Source organism: Mixophyes fleayi, chromosome 4 (genome assembly GCF_038048845.1).
Source record: "Mixophyes fleayi isolate aMixFle1 chromosome 4, aMixFle1.hap1, whole genome shotgun sequence".
In the NCBI taxonomy this organism is placed as follows: Eukaryota; Metazoa; Chordata; class Amphibia; order Anura; family Limnodynastidae; genus Mixophyes; species Mixophyes fleayi.
In genome coordinates, this window is record NC_134405.1 from 295,947,099 (window position 1) to 295,967,759 (window position 20,661).

A 20,661-nucleotide genomic window follows, 5' to 3' on the forward strand; every position below is an offset into this window, starting at 1 on the left:
AATAGCTCTCCCAACAATTCTTATTGCTACATGCGGCTACCTGCAGCGAGCCCACTCCTGGGGGACCTCTCCTCCTTCTGGTGCCCACAGAGGATTATTTCTCCATCTCCCCTTTTTATGGACTCCCTTGTGATCAGCTGAGCAGATGGACTTGGCACTTTCATGTATCACCACTCAGCCATGCTGCCCACTGCAGTAATGTTGGCCCCTGCATAACCAATTGGCCCCACCTACTCAACCTAGACCCACGCCTTGGCACCAATTGCTCATCATATAGCTACAAAGCAAAGGAATTAAGCTCATGTAGCTAAAAAGAGCCATCCAAAATCAGTTAATCAGAAGTGGCTACCTAATGCTACTGATCATCATTAAGTGCGTATTTTGCATCAGGGGGATACGCATCCCGACAGGAGTAAATGCTGACTCAGTCACAATTACCAGAACATGCCCTAACTGCACTTCTCTAAGCAAAAGCAGTAGTACATTTAAGATGAAACTGAATCTGCATAGCGACAGGGGTGAATCTAAATTTTCTTTTGGGTGGGGGGGCATTTAGTCCCTGCCTCCTTTTCCCTTCTATCAGTAGTGGTAGTGGGCTGCCTGTGGCCGCACACTATCTGTAGGTCCATGTCAGCAGAGACAGGCAGAGTATGCTTTCCGGCTGCTCTGCTTGTTTTTAAAACTGCTTGGGGAGGCGAATGCCCAATAACCCCATGCTAATCCACCACTACATATGGATGTAGCGTATGATCTTTCTATGTGCATGCATGGTGCGGAAATTTGTCAAAAAAACAAAACACGGAAAGTGTTCTCCCCAGAATATCAGATGGAGGGATTTTCGAATAAAGATGCGCATGCGCACCTTCAACCACCAAACGCCGGGGCGTGGAAGACATCTGGAGGCAGAATCATTGGCGGTTTACATCACAGGAGCTGCTCGTGGACCTGAGACCGGGAAATACACCTAGAGTGGGTACATTTTTTGCCACTCGGAATCCTGACGTATACCAGCTACTGTCCACTGTCACGCCTTGGTCCCGCATGCGGCCATCTGTACCACTTCCCTCTTCTCATAAACAGTAATGCCGTCATCAGTTGCTCGCATGTATCGTGGACAGTTTGCTCTGTGCATGTGTAGTACTGCACTTGACCAATTGGAGACTCCTCTCTTCCCTTATTGGCCACAGGATCATGGCTCGCTATTTAAACCTCCCAGGTACACCTGCCTATTGCCTGTTCTTCAGCTCACTTCCTGTGCTCTAGGATCTGGCTCCTGTTTTCACCGTGGTATCAGCTTGCTCTACTCCAGCATTTGAACCTGCTGTTCCAGTGACTCCTCTACCATCATCTGAGTTTCCTGTATCGTGTCAGCCTTGGTTTTTTCCATCTGCTGCCTCTCTGAGCTACCACTGTTACTGTGTCTTCCCTATAACCACCTCTAGCTACCTATGCGGTATCAGTCGGTTCTCTCCCGGCATTGAAACCGCTACCCAGTGACTGTCCTCTCTCTATGCTAGCTTTCTGTATTGTGCCACCCTCAGCTTCCTGCCTCTGTTTGGCTCCTCCTCAACTCTCTGCTGCATTCACTCTCTCTTGGGACCGTGACCTGCGTGATAGGTGCCGCTAAGCCCATACTCCCTTGCGGGGTTTCCTGGTGAATACCACCTACTCGTTAGATTTTGCGCCTGCGGGAGCGCTCAGTCATCCTGCAGAGTCCGGGGATCCATCGCTCTTTCAGGACAACCGTGACACCTACCAATTCATGGACTGATACAGCGGCCAATATTGAGGTAATATCTACTTCTCTTCGTTTTTTCTGGACACTTACCGTAGGATACAGGGAGAACTGTGACACCCTGCTTCAATTTATTGTGTGTATATGGAGGACTTTCGTTATACATGGACTCATTTCACATTGTGTGCACACATTCTGGATTAAGGACTGAGTCTTAACCTCTGCTTTTATTGGACTATTTCTGTTTGGACTTGATTTTTCATTTTGTGTTTTTGTTTTTTGATACATCCACTTATTCAATGTATTTGACCTGCTTATTAACAATATATTACTTTGCTGCTCCAGTACACTCTGTTTCATCTCTCTATTTACATCCATAACACACTATCAGACACCTTGGAAATATTTTTGTATAGCTTCTATTGGAAGGGTAGGAGCCCCCATCCCTCACTTCTCCCATATCCAGGCAGCCACCTCACATAGGTTCTACTGAAGCGCAGATACCCATACCTCTGTTTTGCCATACCTCCCAACTGTCCCGATTTAGGTGGCACAGTCTTTATCTGATCTGGTCTGTCCCACCAACCCAATTTTGGCACCATTGTCCATCAATTTTGAGAGGTAAGACAAATTCAAGCAGGGCCTGATTATCCAATAGGCTGACTATAGGGCGCAAGGATTGGAGGGGGTGAGGGTTTCTCTTTTTGGGAAAAGCAACTAGGAGAGGCAAGGACAGCAACAGGTGCTTGTGTGGTTAGCAACTCTGCCTCACAGCGCTGGGGTCACGAGTTCCCTTACCAGAGCCTTATCTGTGTGGAGTTTGTATGTTCTCCCCGTGTTTGCGTAGGATTCCTCCAGGTACTCTGTTTTCCTCCCACACTCCAAAAATCATAGTGGTAGGTTAATTAGTTGCTATCAAAATTGACCCAAATGTTCGTGAGATAGGGAATTTAGACAATAAGCTCCAGTGGGGCAGGGACGATGTGAAAGACAAGTATCCTCTGTACAGCACTGCAGAATTAGTGGCGCTATATAAATGATGGCGCTTCCATGCCACTATACAGTTCTGATTTTAATGAAAACTAAATGAGTGACAGATTGCCGTGACCCTTTAGAAAGCCAAGTGGAACCAAGTTTCGAAAAATACAGGAACACTGGTGGTGGGGGTGGGTGAAGGAAGCCAGATTTGAAATTAAGGATGAGTTCATATTTAACTACCACATATTATATTGTCATAGAAGGTGTGGGGGCGCTATGAACATACTAGCTTAGGGCTACCTGAACCCTTAATCAGGCCCTGCATTTAAGGCTGCTCTGTACATCAGTACAGGTCAATTTTTAGTGGGGAAGGGGAGAGGATTACGTGTCAGCCTAGCGCATCACAATAGCTAGAGTCTGATAGGGTTAGCTATGGGTTACAGCACCTTGATGAACATAGTACTATTTTATTAAATAAACCCAATATGTTGTAATCACATATTTTGAAATACTAATTTTAGCCCTGATAAAGTGAAGAGGCATGTCATTGATCACAAATAAATAGCAATGGAAGCTGTCAGCACAATGTAAATAAGCATAATTATGAAAACAGTGATTTAATAAACTGAAACACTAAGTAAAAAAACTGTTATGTGCCAAGACACATATTGGAGTCTGCAACTAAAATGGAATATGACAACTTAATAATGTCACTGTAATGTTACCATGCTCAGATAGACGCTGTTTCTGTAACATTTCTATGTATGAGTTCTTGTCTGTACAACAAGCAGGCTGCTGTGTACAACACAGGAACATATCGCTGCCCAATAGCATAGAACGTTGTGTATTACCAATAATGGATAAAGCACGACCAATGGACACGTGCGTTACATTCTCCGCACTACAGTAGTAAGGTAGAGCCTGAGATCTCGTTGTAATGAAACATTTCTATTGCTCTGTCTCAGCTGACAGCCTCAGTGTACAGTATAACATGGGATGTGACGCCTCTGGCCGCAGTGGGTTGTGGGATTTTACAGGCACAGCCTTGTCTTTCCAGTTCATACAGGGATTGAGAAAAGAGACAGTAGACATATTGCTGTGAGCTGTACTGTAAGTACTTGACATGTACTATATGCTTCATTTGTACATGTTTACAATGTTAAAACGCTGCCTTGCTAGTGAAATCAGTAAAACAAATAAAACATAACATTTAAAGGTGATCTGTGTAAATTGGAGCAGCACATTGACATCAGATTTAATAGTCACGTATCCAGTAATGACACCTGCTTTCACATGTATGTCATATATCTGTACAGTACTTTATTTTACTTTTAATGTACGTGTTGTAATTTAGACTGTTTGCTAATCTTATTTATTTAACAGCCAGAGGAAATGATCTATTATTTATACTGTGTATTCATTTTAGGGTTTGTTTTACGCAGCATAGTTGTCATGCATGTTATTTATTAAGGTAATAGGTGGAAGTGAAATGTTTTGCAGTTTTAGACCAGTTATTCCTACATCACAGCTCTGACGAAAATAACGAAAATAGAAGTTTTATATGTAACGATTTCTTTTGACAGGTGTTCTCTGTAAGCAGATACTTCAGAATGTAATGTGGTGTTTACCTTAATCTACTTTGATAACAAGATTGTTTTGTAAAATAACCAATGTTATTTGTAATTATCTAAATAAGTCACACTATGTTATTTTTTATGCAGCTTGCTGTTAATGGACATAATTGACAGTTACAGTGACATAAATTAAAGTGATAGGTTTGCATGGATTGCTACAGAAAAAGAACCAATGTAATTAATAGTGAACTAATACAGTTCTGACGATTGCAAACCTTAGACTTAAGGTCCATACAGCTACAGTGCACAATTAATGACACAGGATTCCATTGTTGTGACAGGGAAAAAATGCTAGTTTATGTGTGTATGAGGCTGTATCATAGCAACAGGTATTTAAGGAATGGGATTTGTGTTTGTCTTCCCTCCCTTCTTATTCCTACATGAGCAGACACAGAGGAAACCTCTCATTATAAGGAACAGATTAAACACCTGAGGTCTAATCCAGGTAGCACAGGATGCAGCGCCACATCCTGCTATTTTACTTTTTTTTTTTTTTAATTGGACAAATTGTACTTATAAGTAAAGTCAGAAAATATTACTTTTATTTTCAGTATCCTAAATTAAAAGGTGGTCCAGGTTAAGAGATGTGTAGGTCCTTTACAAAAGTGCAAAACATGCGAGCGTGCAGAGCTTTTGGTTTTGCTCGAATGCGCCTATTTATCTGCCACATACATCCACCAAGCACACGGCCACATGCTGTGTTGCTGGAAAATCAATATGTGCTTACATTTGCGGGATTGTGGTCATGACTGCAAATGGAGTAAGTGCTAAAATGTCACTCCAATGCACATACTACTTTACAGAATCTCCGAACACATGTAGAATTGTAGTCCAATATAATCACATTTAACTAATACCATCTCACAAAACAAAGGCTCTCATGTGGATGCGTAACAAGGCGAATTAATGCACATAGCTGGCATGCAGCAAGGGATACCCTGATTCTCCCTGCTTTTTGAACCAGAAGATGTAGAATTTTGCACCTCCAGAGATGCTGCCACTTTCAAGTGCAAAAGTTTTGAGTGTTGCTTATTATTAGATACATTTACATAAAAGCAGGCACAAATGGTATATGCAATGCGGGTATATGTTTTGTACTAGATAATTACATATACAGTATGTAAAATAGGATGTATGTATAATGGCTACGTGGTATATTCTAAACAACTCCTTTTGGTCTCTTCTATTTTCACAATTAATTTACACTGGTGCTTGCTGTTGCAAGTCCAGTTTATTTTTGCATGCCGAAATATTTATGCAGTGCTTTACATACAATATTTACATCAGCTTACAGTCTATATTCCCTAACCACATGAACACACGCTAGGGGGTAAATGTATCAAGCTGAGATTTTTCCAGCGGGTTTGAAAAACCAATCAGATTCTAGCTATCATTTATTTAGTTCATTCTACAAAATGATAGCTGGAATCTGATTGGTTGCTATAGGAAACATCTCCACTTTTCAAACCTGCCGGAAAACTCTCAGCTTGATACATTTACCCCTAGGATTAAAAGGTCAGGAGAAAATTAACCGTCCAGTATGTCTTTGGAGTGTAGGAAGAAATCCACAGAAACACGGGAAGAACAGAGCTAGGGCCCTGTTCAAAATCGAAACCAATGACCCCAGAGCTGCAGAACAGAAATGCTAACCACTGTGCCACCACTTTTACATGGGTGTTCTCTTTATTTTTTTTAACTAGGAATTTACAAGTTTTTCTAGGCTGATTACCTAATCTACATTAAGATAGCTCTGCTTCTCTTGTTCATGACTTACCCTGTCTTTCTCAGAAATAAAAAAAATATTATGTAACAGAAACATGGTTAATGTTTACACACAGAGAATGGCTTCTAAGCATGTAAAAATGCATTGCATTTTTAAAATAGCTATTTATGATCCTGAATTATAACATTAATCATTTTAAAAATGCATGAAATCACATTCATTTACATATTTATTTAGTATTGCCACATAAATGGATGTTCACCCTCTGGCACATGTTTCTGAGCATTGTATTGTTCAGGTGCCGGTGCAGAAATAAATGTCAAAGATAGCACAGATCACTTCTCGCCTGTACAAATACCTGTTGCCATGCTACTATGGCAATTAAAAAAAGATATGTTTTTTTTCCCATTGTGCTGTGGAATTTTTTTCACTGTTTCTCCGAGCACTTAGTTGTCAGGACAGATAGCTATGACATACTTACCAACTTTTTTAAGTTGGTGTCCAGGAGACTCTCTGCAGCAGGTGGGCGTGCGGGGGGCGGTGCGCCGAAATCGCGTCATTTTGGTTCCACCGGGAATCGCGGCGTTTGGGATCTAATTCTGCCCACTTCAGTGAAGTGGGCAGAATTCGGGAGATTGCCACGCTCGCCCGGGAGACTCTCGCAAAATGCGGAAGTCTCCCGCAAAATGCGGGAGTCTCCCGGACATTCCGGGAGAGTTGGCAAGTATGAGCTATGATAGTATTGTTGGGCCATGGTAACTTTCTGCTCAGGTGTCAGACATCATCATCATCATATTTTTGTAAGGTACCACCAAACTCTGCAACCGTGTAAGAGTGATAAATCCTACAAGATGCAAATCACACATACAAATATACATATGAGGTTGATGGAGGAAGTGCAGACATGAGCGTGAGACAGAGGATATTATTATTATTATTATTTACTATTATCATTTATTTATGTAGCGCCAGCTTATTCTGTAGTGCTTTACAAATTGGGAAAAAACATAGTAATAAAACAAGACTGGGTAATACAGACTGAGAGGTAAGAGGGCCCTGCTCACAAGCTTACAGTCTATAGGACAGAGGGGGCCATGATTGGGAGAGTTTGCAAACAAATATCCTGTGCAGCTATGATTGTATAATGTAGTGGGCAGATATGATGGGATACTGTAATGTGCTAAGCAAATCATCTGGAAAAATATGCTGGGCAAATGTGCTCTGCAAATACAGTGGACTGACATAATATTGTTAGCAAATATGCTAGTCCTTTTTTGGTATGGTAGTTATTGGGCTATAAAATATATCATCTACTATATAAATGCCTAGTGGCGTGTGTGACAGTGGGGAGTTTTTAACACCTTAAGTAGCTTGATGAAGGATGTGACGATGAGGATGAAGGATGAGGTGATGAAGAAAAATGATGAGGTGGTGACATGTAGACAAAACCACGTTAAAAAAGGGCGCTTGCGTCGGGAAGTAACTCTCTTCCCCTGAGGAGGCCTGGGCTAAGCCCAAATGCATGACAAGAACCTTTTTAACACCTTAAGTAGCTTGATTTGACTAGAATGCATGAGTATCATGCACGGGTTAACTTGTATAATATATAAGACAATTAAATACTTCCCAATATCAGGTTAGGTTTCATATACAAAGCCCATTAGATCATTCCCTTCCAGAGATGTATGCTGATTTTTAGGTTTTGTTTAGCCCAAGCTGGCTTCCGGCATTTCTGTCTTGTGTAGCTGAGGAGGCAGCAGATTTCACACAATTATTTCAAACCATGAAATATATGTCACATTTTATTCTATATCATCTCAGCATCCACACATAAAACTACAAATTTACAGCTGTAGTTTTATGTCTATTTGGATTCTTATATTTATGGCCAATTCTAAATCAGGCCCTCTAGGTTTGTGGTGGTGATTATACAAATTTCAGTTTGGGGTGGAATATCCCAAATATAACCCAATCCTGAAAGGTGGAATGTTTGCTTGGTTCCCCAATGTCTTGAATGCTGGACCTAAAGAAATTACCATTGTTGACTGGGTTTAATTTCGTATTTTCAACGCAAAACTGAATATTCATTTTTGGGTTGAATCTTCCTTTAGAACCACAAACATTTACGAAGTCATATTACTTCTTTCTTGCTGACTTTTGGAAAAATATATTCAACCCTGATTTAACCATAAATGCAAATGAAAATGATTTAGAGCTATGATTTCACTTATATGAAATCTGCCATCAAAGAGGTAGGCAAACATAGCCAGAGTTGAAAAGCTTTAAAAACGCTGCAATGAAGACGCATAGGGGGCAATTCAATTCTCACGCAAAATCCCATTGGAGCCTTGTGTGATGAGACTCATATGTTAGTACTGAGTACACTGTTAGGGTCTGATTCATTAAGCAAAGGAAAGTAAAAAAAGGAGTAACTTTTCACCTTGGCAAAACCATGTAAAATGTGATGGCAGATTTATAGTTGGGGTAGGACATGTCCCAGATCAACTTTATATTTCAGTGTAAAAATAAAGCTATCAAGTATTTGTGTGATACATGAAAAAACAGCCAGTTTTTAACTTATGTGCAAAACAATAAACTAATTTACACCCCTTGCATTGTAACATGGTTTGTCCAGGATCAAATTTACTGCTTTTTTTGCCTTATAAGTTTTTCATACACACATGGAATTTGTATTAACATTTATTTGTGATTATATTTAGTATTTAGTTCCAGTAATTTTTAAATTGCAGATGTTTTATAACTCTATATGTCTTTGGAATCACTGAACAGTTTGATTGGACACAGCCAAGATGTCAAGCAGAGGTGGTAAAAAGAAGATGACAAAGACCTCACGGTCGGCAAAGGCGGGTGTCATATTCCCAGTGGGAAGAATGCTGCGTTATATTAAGAAAGGACATCCAAAATACAGGATTGGAGTTGGGGCACCTGTTTATATGGCTGCTGTACTGGAATATCTAACTGGTGAGCATTGTTATGTTGGGATGGTTTGGTTTAGTGGCAGGACTTTTTTACCATAAAGTAAAGTTATAGCCTCATCTGAAGTGGCCCTATTATATGGTTAGCAAAGCCAAGCTCCTCATCTTGCTCCTGGCCTCTGCCTGATCCTGCTCTCCATCCCGCCATCCCTCTGCAGTCACAACGTTCCATACCATGCTTACTGGAGGGATCATAGTGTAACACAAATCACCTTCTCTTTCTCCACAGTAAGCACCAGCCAGTACCTCTGATTACACTGTCAGGCAAGTTTACACCTAAGGGTATATGTAAAGCTCCCTTTCTGGAGCTGTCACATATCCACTATATAAAAGTCCATCAAAGATGACTGCAGTGCCGTTCACTGGCACTGTCTATGACAGAATGGAGGTCCAAGTCGTGGCTCTGGAACTGTCTGCTTTAGATAGGGTGTTGAAGAGTGTTTTTCTGGATCACACTATAAATGTGTCTTTTGTTACAGCGGAAATCCTGGAGCTGGCTGGAAATGCTGCAAGAGATAATAAAAAGGGCAGAGTCACACCCAGACACATCCTTCTTGCAGTAGCGAACGATGAAGAATTGAATCAGGTATGTAGCTGTACTAGCATTTGTAATGTGCCTATTAAGGTAATATTGGGTTAATCAAGACTCAGTTTAGATTGAGGATAGACCTAGCTACATCATCTAGGGCCTGATTAATTAAGGATCTTAAATGAAGAGGATTCTTATTTCAGTCTCCTGGACAAAAACCATGTTACATTGCAAGGGGTGCAAATTAGTGTTCTGTTTTGCACATAAGTTAAATACTGTCTGTTTTTTCATGTAACACACAAATACTTGATAGCTTATTTGTACATTGAAATTCAAAGTTGATATGTGTGTGTTACATGAAAAAACAGTCAGTATTTAACTTATGTGGAAAACAGAACACTTATTTGCACCCCTTGCAATGTAACATGGTTTTGTCTAGGAGACTGAAATAAGAATCCTCTTCATTTAAGCTCCTTAATGAATCAGGCCCTTAGTGTTTATCAAGTGTTAAACTCAACATAGGTATAGCTAAAATGGGACGTGTCATGTAGGCAAAATTAACAGATTTAAAGAAGAACTAAACCCAAAACAGATCAAACTTTTTTCAACCTTCCTAAGCCATTTAAAAATGAGTTTCTTTTCTAAACTAGTGCCCCCCCCCCTCTTTCCTCGACTCAATGTCCAGTGTGAGTCCCTCCAATGTGGCTTCTAACCTTATGTTATGGTTACCACTATGTTCTGAGCCCTGCCAGTGCTGGAAAGGGGGATCTACTGGGTAACCATTGATGTGATCCATTCAGGTGCCACACTCAGTACACAGGGTGAGTGGAATTTATCTTTGAATATAAATGAGTAGAAGTGATGGGGTTGAGGTCTCACTCCAACTCTGCATTTATTGACATCACACAACAGAGAAGCCTATATTTAAATGTATGGGCTATATGTGTGTCTTTCTAAACATCATTATTTAATAGATGGGTTGTCCTTTATGAGGGCACTTCTCTTCTACACAGAATGAAGGCAGCAGCCAATTTGCTAAAAGACAGCTGAAGAACGTTAGTCCATTTATTTGGTTAGCGATTGCAGGGCTACAGAGAAGTGTTGTACAAAAACACAACCATAAGTAATTACATGCACTCAACATCTCTGTAGCTGAGATATACAGAAAAGGCTGTCTTTAAATCTACAAAAGTGAATGTTGCGCAAGGGAATATTGGGCAACAGATAAGAAAAGGGAGAAGGGTCACACTAGCAGACGGGAGGGGTACACTCAACCTCAGATCCAACGAGGGAAAGATAGAGCTGAAGTTCCTGGGTTCAGTTAGGTGTATCCCAGAGAATTGATAGAATTTCAGAATTCAAGTGATGCAACAAATGACCTACCCATGGAAACCAAACTATGGAAACATATGTTGTAGAATTATGAAGTATAGTAGTAATATTCTCCATGTGGAAGGTTTTCCATATCCAATTGTATGGGGCGGAAAGCACAGGAACGTTGTGGTTCTTCCACTAAGCAGCTAGATTGAATGTGGCAACACAGAGAATTTGATGGACTAGTTTGTTTTGGTGTTTGGGTAATCCTGGGGTCAGTTGGGGAAGGAGAAAAAGTTCTATAGAGTTAGAGGTTGTGGCACCAGTTACCGCGTGAATCAGGAGATTATGGTACAACTTCACCAATTGTTGCGAAAAGAGGCCGCCTCCGGCAGAGGTTAGAGGGTGGGGAGAATGCATAGACACTTAAGGTAAATAAACCATATAAGTAGAGTTTGAGAGCATTCTCTTTCATCCTGACACATCTGGAGGGCCTCGACAGGTTGTACCTAAAGATCTGCACAGGACTTCAAGTCCAAAGATACTTCCATCTCATGTTCCCATTTTCCTTTATATGAGGATTGATCAGGGTTAGAGAGGGAATCTTAGCTATCATATAGCGTAGTGATCAGTTTTTGGATGTGAGATAGAACAGACAATAGTCCTTATAAATATTGACGGATTATGCCCTTTTCTTACCCAAGATGCTACCAAAACTCTTACCTACTCTATCATCTTGTTCAGCTTTGACTACTGCAACTTCCTCCTATCTGGTATTCCTGACACCAATCTATCCTCAATTTAATCCGTCCTAAATACCGCAGGAACACTCATCTTTTTCTATTGCCCCTTTATATATGCTTAACAAATCCCTACACTGGCTTCCCATATCCTACAGAATTCAATTAAAATTATTTACCATTACCTACAAATACTTCAATAACACCACCCTTCATACATTTCAAATCACATCTCAAAATACTCTCTTCCCTTCCTCAGACCTGCGCCATGTCTCATCTTTTAACCACCTCTCCCACTTCCGCCTTGCTGGTACCCACTTTTGGAATTCCCTACCACTTCTAATCAGACTCTCCCACAGCCTTAAAATCTTTAAACTCTCTGTGAAAACCCATCTCTTTATTAGCACTTACCCTACTCCTTATCTGTGATACCCACACTAAAGCCTGATCACAACTGTCACAATCTCAAATCTGAGCCACACTCATGCCTCTTGTTTCAGCTGTCTTCTAAGTAAAATGAAAGCTGTCTTATGAAAAGGGCCCCCCTTACCCTTTGTTTTCATATCTGCATCTATATTGCCTACGTTGCACGTCCCTGTTATATGTGTGTCCTATTTTCCCCACTGCGATGCTTTAAAAATCATATTAACAATAATATTAACAATGGGGTTTGTGCAAGACTTTATTGGCCTGCAAGGGCACCTAGAATTGTAGAAGTGGCATATTTGTAAAAAAATCTATATTTGTGTGGCCGACAAAATCTAGTTTGTAAGTCAGAGAAATCAGAAGTATAACATTGTTTAAGTATCTGATATTTTGCTTGACCCATGGTGCAAAGGCACCTGGCTTCATGCCCATAGGAAACAGTGGGCTTTTCCATAGTGGACAGATTGTGTCCGGGGCAGACTAGAGCAGCCATGTCCTGGTGGCCGTACCCCAAATGTGTCATGAAAAAGCAATATGGGGAGTGACATTGCGGAGGTCGTTGTTAGTTGTCTGGATTGTCAAACGTTAGTAGATATTGTGATCATTTGCAATGAGATGGACTCTATGTTGACCATTCTTTTGACACCAGCAGGGAGTACATTTGAATACATTGAGTGAGTTGAGTAGGAAAATAATATTTTTCAAGTCTGGAACACTAAGTCTACCATACCTCATAGGGAGATGCAGAGTGCTTACCCGGTAGCTTTATTTTAGGCTTTCTGCCCTCCCACAGGTCCCCAGATACTAGGAGCTTATTCTGTGTGCACAGGAAAATCTGTAATGTTGGGGTACTGTAGTACCCGGAATGTGATGACCGGTGGCATGTCACTAAGAATTGATTTGGCCCCTAGATCATTGCATAAGTAGTAATCCAGGACTTTAATTGCGAAGTTTAGAACAAGTATAGAAGGTGCAGAATCAGGTTAATTTTAATTGAAGTTATTCGGCCTGTTCATGAGATAAAGAGTGTGCTCCAACTCCTTAAGTCCTGCTTGAGATTTTCAAACAGTGAGTAGAATTGGCTGTAAATAGTTGATCATAGCAACTAGTAATAAAATGCACCAGGTATTTGAGTTTTGAAACATGCCATTTGAATTTGACATTAGATTCCAAATTGATTTTATTTTCTGGCAGGGCACTAAGGCCCTGGATCTCCATGTGCAGCTTTGGAAGAGAGGTTAGAGGACGGGAGAGAATTAGCGGGATATGTCCAGATATAGTGCTATCTTATGGTCTTCTCTCCCTGTCTGTATATCAGAAATATTATAACTAGCCCTGATTTAGATCACCAGCGATTACATGGCAATGACAAAATTTAGGGGGGAAAGCAGGCAACCCTGTTGGTGCATTACCTGTATTTTTATAAAAGAGTCTGTGCTGTGAGAATGTCCCTGGAACTTGAATTTAGCTCTATTACAAGCTTTATTAGCCTCATCCTGATCAGATGACACAGGCTCACCTGATCAGGTAGAAAACCCACCTTTAGATCAGAAGGGGGGGCAATGAAGATCCATTAAATTGCAGAACTGCAGTGATAAATTATTTCTCACCAAAGCCCTGCGCAAACGGGGGTGAAAGTACAAGAGTATATTTATGATGATAGAGTGGGAAGGGCACTTTAAAAAAAAACCTTTTCACAGTAATAACTAAATGTCGTAGTTAATATTCTTTAACTTTTGGTGTGTCATGGAACAAAATTACAGTGGCAAATTTGTCACAACATTACAAGGTTTGAAACCACTGCTTCATTTTACTGTAACTAGTAACATAGTTGATGAGGTTGAAAAAAGACACCAGTCCATCAAGTTCAACCTATTTTGGATCTCCTGCAATCCTGACTTATATTTGAAATTAATCCAGAGTAAGCAACCGCCAATCTGTTTCAATTGTGAAAATCCCCCCAGACTCAATATTGCAGTCCTATTTTTACCCTATTTCCACTACTATCCTACATTTTAATTAATGGTCGTATCCCTGGATACACCTTTCCGCTAAAAATTTGTCTAACCCTTTCTTAAACATATCTATTGAATCTGCCATCACAACCTTCCATGGCAATGAATTCCATATCTTGACTGCCCTTACTGTAAAGAACCCCTTCCTTTGCTGGTTGTGAATTTTCCTCTCCTCTAACCATGAACGTTCTCTGTATTGACCCCTAATGTATTTGTACATAGTAATCATATCTCCCCTTAGACGCCTCTTTTCTAAAGTAAACATGCCTAAACTGGCTAACCTTTCCTCATAACTTAATGACTCCATACCCTTTATCAATTTTGTCGCCCTTCTCTGAACCCTTTCTAGTTCCAAATTATCTTTTTAATAGAGTGTTGCCCAGAACTGTACTGCATATTCAAGATGAGGTCTTACCAACGATTTATACAGTGGCAAAATTACACTGTCTTCCCTTGCATCTATGCCCCTTTCTATGCATGCCAATACTTTGTTTGCCCTTGCAGCTGCTGCTTCACATTGAGCACTATTGCTAAGTCTACTGTCTACGAGCACTCTCAAATCCTTTTCCATTATAGATTCTCCTAAATTAATTCCATTTAATTTATAGATTGCGTTCTTGTTTTTGATCCCTGAATGCATAACCTTACATTTATCTGTGTTAAACCTCATATTTCATTTTGCCGCCCAATCCTCCAGTTTATTTAAGTCCCTCTGTAGAGAAGCTACATCTTGCTCTGATTTTATTACCTTACAGAGTTTAGTGTCATCTTCAAAAATAGAAACTTTACTCTCTAAACCATCACCAAGGTCATTATTGAATATATTAAAAAGGAATGGCCCCAGCACGGAACCTTGAGGTAATCCACTTAAGACTTTTGACCAATTAGAAAATGTTCCATTTATCACAACTCTCTGTTCCCTATTCTCTAACCAGTTTTCGATCCAAGTACAAATGTTGATTCCTAGACCCAGTTCCCTAATTTTGTAAACCAACCTCCTGTGTGGCACTGAAATTATAATTATGAAATTATGGCACTGAAAAGATGCAGCCATTATCATTAAATCGGAAACTGGCAACAGGCCTATGGGACACATGAAGGTACGCTTCCTGCAATGCGTATCTTACAGATACGTGTAAGTCAAAATCAGATGCATCTGTAAGGGACATGGTTGACTTGCGTCTCCAAGGCCTTACTGTACTGAACGTACATGTGAATGTCCTGATCCGTTTCTCCAACACAAGGCGTCACAACTATAAGATACACTCATCTCAATATACGGACATAAGTTTAGTGTATGTGCAGTGTTACAAATTTTATACAGGTTTACTTTTCACATCATACAAATGGTCATAACTCCAACTCTAAATCAGGCCCCACAGTATTCAAATCACAATGCATAATTTACATTCAACACTAGAGGGCACTGTGGTACTATTTATAGTCTTGCACTTTTTTTAAAAAAACAACATATTTTTTCCTAAATTTGTGCTATACATAAAAAACATCAATATTTATTTTCTTCCTAAATGTGTCCAGCATTGATCTTGATAATAGGTTTCACATCCAATTGTGAATAAATAAACGATACATTTTGAATACATAATTGATGACAATTCTTAAGGAAAGAAAATTATTTCCATTTAATGTATCTGCTTTAAGTAAGACTTTATAATTTACTTGTTAGTACACTTTTTTCCTTTGTTAACCTTTAAGCATTTACAGTATTCTGAGAGACTATACATTGTATCCACCATTCATTCTGTAAATCGGTAACTAATTATCTAATTACTCCTTATGTTATGCATTTGTATATTTGTTTACCAATATTTATATATTTAGATTTAGATTCATTGTGCACTGATAAAAAAAAATGTTTTTCACATGTGTTTTTCAATCATTTTTGTACATATTAAGAATTATATTAGCAATCTTAGATACCGTGGTGCTCAGTATTTACAGTTGTGGCCAAAAATATTGTCAGTCGTGCAGTTTTTTTTCTAACAGTGCACCATTTGTTCCAAAATATTTTTACAATTAAAAAAAAAAATAGTACCCACAGAAGTATTTCTTTGGTTTACTGTGGAATTAAACACAAAAAAAAGCATAAAGATTTACTAAGTTGTAGCTTATTTGACACAGATCTCCTTAAATGGGCACCTTTTAGATATAGTTATAAATACTTAGATTTGAAGCAGGTGATTCTCCTTCACTTTGGAACTGGACTCACTTGTGGTGAGTATCAGGTGCCTGCAATATAAAAATCGCTCATTGCAAAATGAATGTAATTTGCATTTAGAAAAAAAAAAAAAAAGTGGACGTAATTCAGGCATACATATGTCCGTATTAAACCACAAGCAGATATGAAGAAAGGTCTCTTGTTAAATATGGGTCTAGGTCTGCTCTGCTTTGACAGACACAATACACTACAGGATATGTCCAATACATATGTGGAATATAAAGTCCCAAAAGAATACACAGAAAAAAACATATTCAATTATTGTCACTGTTAAGAATACAGTCATTAATGAAAAAAAATATATAACAAAAGCATTCCCTGTCTCCCTCCATTAATTACATTTATCAGGATGTTATTAATGTCTACTGTACATAAAATGCATTACAGTTGCAAACACATGTTTTAGCATGCATACGCGACTGTCATCACTATCACTCAGCACTTACACCTGCCCTGTAGCTGATACAAGTGACTTATAAAACATGTACCTTGGAGAAGCCTAAAGCTTGTATTGTGCGCTCGAGCTTGGCACGCCCTTACTGTACATTGACTACATGTATATTCCCAGTCACCTCCCTGTTCCGCTCATGTTCCGCTCATGCAATCTCAGCCTATCATAAGTGTCCTTTGTGTTCGAAAATGTTCTTGCCTTCACTGGTGTGTAGTCTGGTTCTGGGCAGAATTATGGAGCTCAGGTAGAAGATTATAGTCAAGGATCTCAAGGCTACAGGTCAATCTCCAGAGACCTAGATGTTCTTGTTTCCACCATACATAATGTTATTAGAAAGTTTAAGACCCATGGCCAACCTCCCTGGAAAGAGAAAACTTGATCAAAGCTTTCAGTGCAGGATTGTTTGAATGATGGATCAGCTGGCAAACAGATTCAAGCTGACCTTCAGACACAATGTACAATAGTTCCAACTCACACCATCCATCGCCAACTCAATTACAGGTAGTTGTGTGAGGACCAGGAAGAACATAAGAAGAAGACACTTGAACAAGACAAATTCCTTCTTGGACAGATGAGACCAAATTAGATCTTTATGGTGAAGCACATCATCCCTAGCAGAAAACAAAATAAAAAAAAACACATTCCCTACAGACAAACAAAGAGGAGGTTCAGTGATATTTAGGAGTTGCTGTTCTGCAACTGGCACTGGGTGTATTGAACGTATCCACGACATCATGAAATCTGGAAATTACCAGGCCATTGTGGAGCGCAGTGTTGAACCCAGTTTCAGAAAGCTGGGTCTCCGTCAAATGCCATAGGTCTTCAAAAAGAACAATAACACTTCAAAAAAACACCCAGGATTGGTACAAGACAAGTTGCTGGACTGTTCTGAAGTGGTCCAGATATAAATCCCATAGACCATCTGTGGTGAGATCTGAAACCAGCAGTTGGGAGAAAGCACCCTACAGATGTGGGAGAACTGGAGCGGTTTGCACAAGAAGAGTGGACCAGACTGCCAGTAGAGTGGTGGAGAGGTGACGGAAGCTCATATATGGCTATAGGGAGCAATTGATTGCAGTTATATTGAGCAAAGGCCGTGCTACCAAATATTTAATCTAGGGTATTAATAATTTTGATAATACCATTTCTTTCATTTTCTGACTTAAAATGACATATTACATTCAGAATGAAAAGCAAAGGTTCAGGATATTAACAGAGTAACAGAGAAAGAATTGTGGAGACCAAATACTGTTGTTAATTCCACATTATGTTTAGAGGAAATTCTGAGTTATTGTAAAAAAAGTGCCAGGGTGCCAATTTTTGTGTCCACGATTGTATAATCTTACCATTGTCAAGTCCTGCTGTACACCTTTGTATGCCATTTACAGTACTTTACAGTACAAACACATTTTTACTGAATCTTTTATGCTCTACAGCCAATATTTATTTTCAGTGTATAGCAGTGTACAAACTACTGTGTGTAGCTTGTATGTTCTTCCCAATGTTTGCGTGGGTTTCCTCCAGGTGCTCCAGTATTCTTGCACAGTATCATCATCATCATTTATTTATATAGCGCCACTGATTCCGCAGCGCTGTACAGAGAACTCATTCACATCAGTCCCTGCCTCATTGGAGCTTACAGTCTAAATTCCCTAACACACACACAGACAGACAGAGAGAGAGAGAGAGAGAGAGAGACTAGGGTCAATTTTGATAGCAGCCAATTAACCTACCAGTATGTTTTTTGGAGTGTGGGAGGAAACCGGAGCACCCGGAGGAAACCCACGCAAACTCCACACAGATAAGGCCATGGACGAGAATTGAACTCATGACCCCAGTGCTGTGAGGCAGAAGTGCTAACCACTACGCCACCGTGCTGCTCACAAAAACATACTAGTGGTCCAAAAAATGGACCCTTTTGTGTTGTAGACAATTTCGCCCTGTAAACTCCAAGGGGGCTGGGACTGATGTGAATGATTAAATGCTCTCTGTAAAGTTCTGTGTGTTATGGTGGCGTTATATAAATAAATTACAATAATAAAGCAATCAGCAGGAATTATGTAGTTTAGTTCAAAAATGTTTTCACTGAGAAGTGATCAAAGAGTCAAATAGATCATTGTTCCATGAAACACTATATATATTGTTAAGAAAATACTGATCATGTATTAAGAAGGAAGTGTTGCAAACAATAGAAGCGCATAGCAACCTCAGTTGTATGGCGCAGTATAGAAGTCTGGTCATTGTACATTAAACAAGATTTTTCATGGGACTTCTGCAGATCACCCCCCATTATGATCCAGGGCTTAATGCCTGGAGTTTGAATGTAAGATTAAGATACAGGTTGTTGACACATCTGATTGGACAATGTGGTCAACCTCCATATGCAGCAGCAGCAGGTCACACCCAAACTCCGGACTATAAGCCATGGAGCATCATGGTACTGCAAGAGCTGGATAGGTTGAGTTTCTACTAAACTGCACCAGTTCTGTTAGTTCAGAATGGGTGACCTGGTCATCGTTCCAAAATCAGAGCGAAAAAAAGAATTGACTTCTACTTCAGTCATGATAGGCTTTGATTAACAGGACTGATATGTTAAGGATTTGTTTATGAATGCATATACATATGACCCAAGCCATAATTCCCTTATGGACTGCGTTTTATTGTGATCAAGAGCCGTAGACCCAGGTATCAATCTATTAATTTAACATGTCTCCTAGTCTTGCGAGATATGACTTTCTTTATCCTTTCCGCACATTCAACTATGTCATGATTTTTAATCAAAGCAGCCTTATTTTAATATAATTCTAATTCTTAATTAGTGTTTCCAATAAAGGATTTGTGCATACATGTCTTCATTTTGATGAACTTTTGAAATGATTTGCATACACAGAAAACATTGCTTAATGATGCTTGTTCAATCTGCCCATGCACAGAGCAATGCAATTGTTTTCAAGTAATGAGAGGGCAGTTACATAATCATATTAAACCATCTCAGATAGCATTGTGTTCGATAGTGTACAAAGAAATCATTATATGTGTTCATCACATTCTATTGTGTTTCAATGTAATTTCTTTGCCTGTTTGAGCAGCTTTAGAAGACTGCAATATTTTTCAGTGATTTTTACCAGGAGCCGGACATGAAAAAGAAATGTTATATGTCAGAATAAAACCGCTTTAATAGTGACTCAGTTGAAATAAGTGATGTTTTGTGTTATTAAATTATTTTTAAATGTGTTTCTAGTTGCTGAAAGGTGTCACCATTGCAAGTGGTGGTGTGTTACCAAATATTCACCCTGAGTTGTTGGCAAAGAAGCGTGGATCTAAAGGAAAACTGGAAGCTATAATTACACCACCACCAGCGAAAAAAAACAAAACTACCTCACCGAAAAAATCAACTTCTAAGAAACCAGGTGCCAAAAAGGGCATGAGGAAAACTAAGGTATGTTACACTCTGTTGAGCTAGCTATTGTTCTTTGGTCTTTTTATTTATGGGTTCTGATTGGCTCCCTGAACTGTCCTTTAATATGTTTAAAGAGATTGTCTTTGTTGTTGCTTCTGGACAGTACCCCTTAACATAACCTCTGCCACCCATGTATGAAATCGGAGAAGCTACCCCAACTGCCGACATCTAAAGCACTGCTCCTGGCACAGTTCTCTGGCAAAGTAAGCCGCACTATGATCAGTTAACGATAGCCCGCCTATTTGATGTAGAGGGGGGCTAGTTATAGAAACTTTTAACACATGTTTTGTGTGCCTAAAAGAGGCTTCCCTGCAGTCACAGCCTTGTCTAATATATATATGGAATCATTATCATATTCTGAAAATTTTTGCATTGGTATTTGTGAATGTTATTAGATGTTCTTTCATATAAGTAAGTTACC

General features: G+C 39.5%; 1 protein-coding gene across 4 annotated transcripts in view; it reads left to right on the forward strand.

The window, feature by feature from the left end:
- Nucleotides 1-3,719: 3,719 nt before the first annotated feature.
- Nucleotides 3,720-20,661, forward strand: part of MACROH2A1 (macroH2A.1 histone) — a 44,032-nt gene continuing 27,090 nt past the window's right edge. For 2 of the 4 annotated variants that reach the window (XM_075209851.1, XM_075209853.1), the window contains exons 1-4: nt 3,720-3,823; nt 8,861-9,052; nt 9,546-9,652; nt 20,022-20,229. In XM_075209851.1, coding sequence (XP_075065952.1) covers nt 8,881-9,052; nt 9,546-9,652; nt 20,022-20,229 — 487 coding nt within the window. In that variant the 5' untranslated portion in view covers nt 3,720-3,823; nt 8,861-8,880. The remainder of the gene's footprint in view (nt 3,824-8,860; nt 9,053-9,545; nt 9,653-20,021; nt 20,230-20,661) is intronic. The other 2 variants (XM_075209852.1, XM_075209854.1) reach the window with 1 other exon arrangement.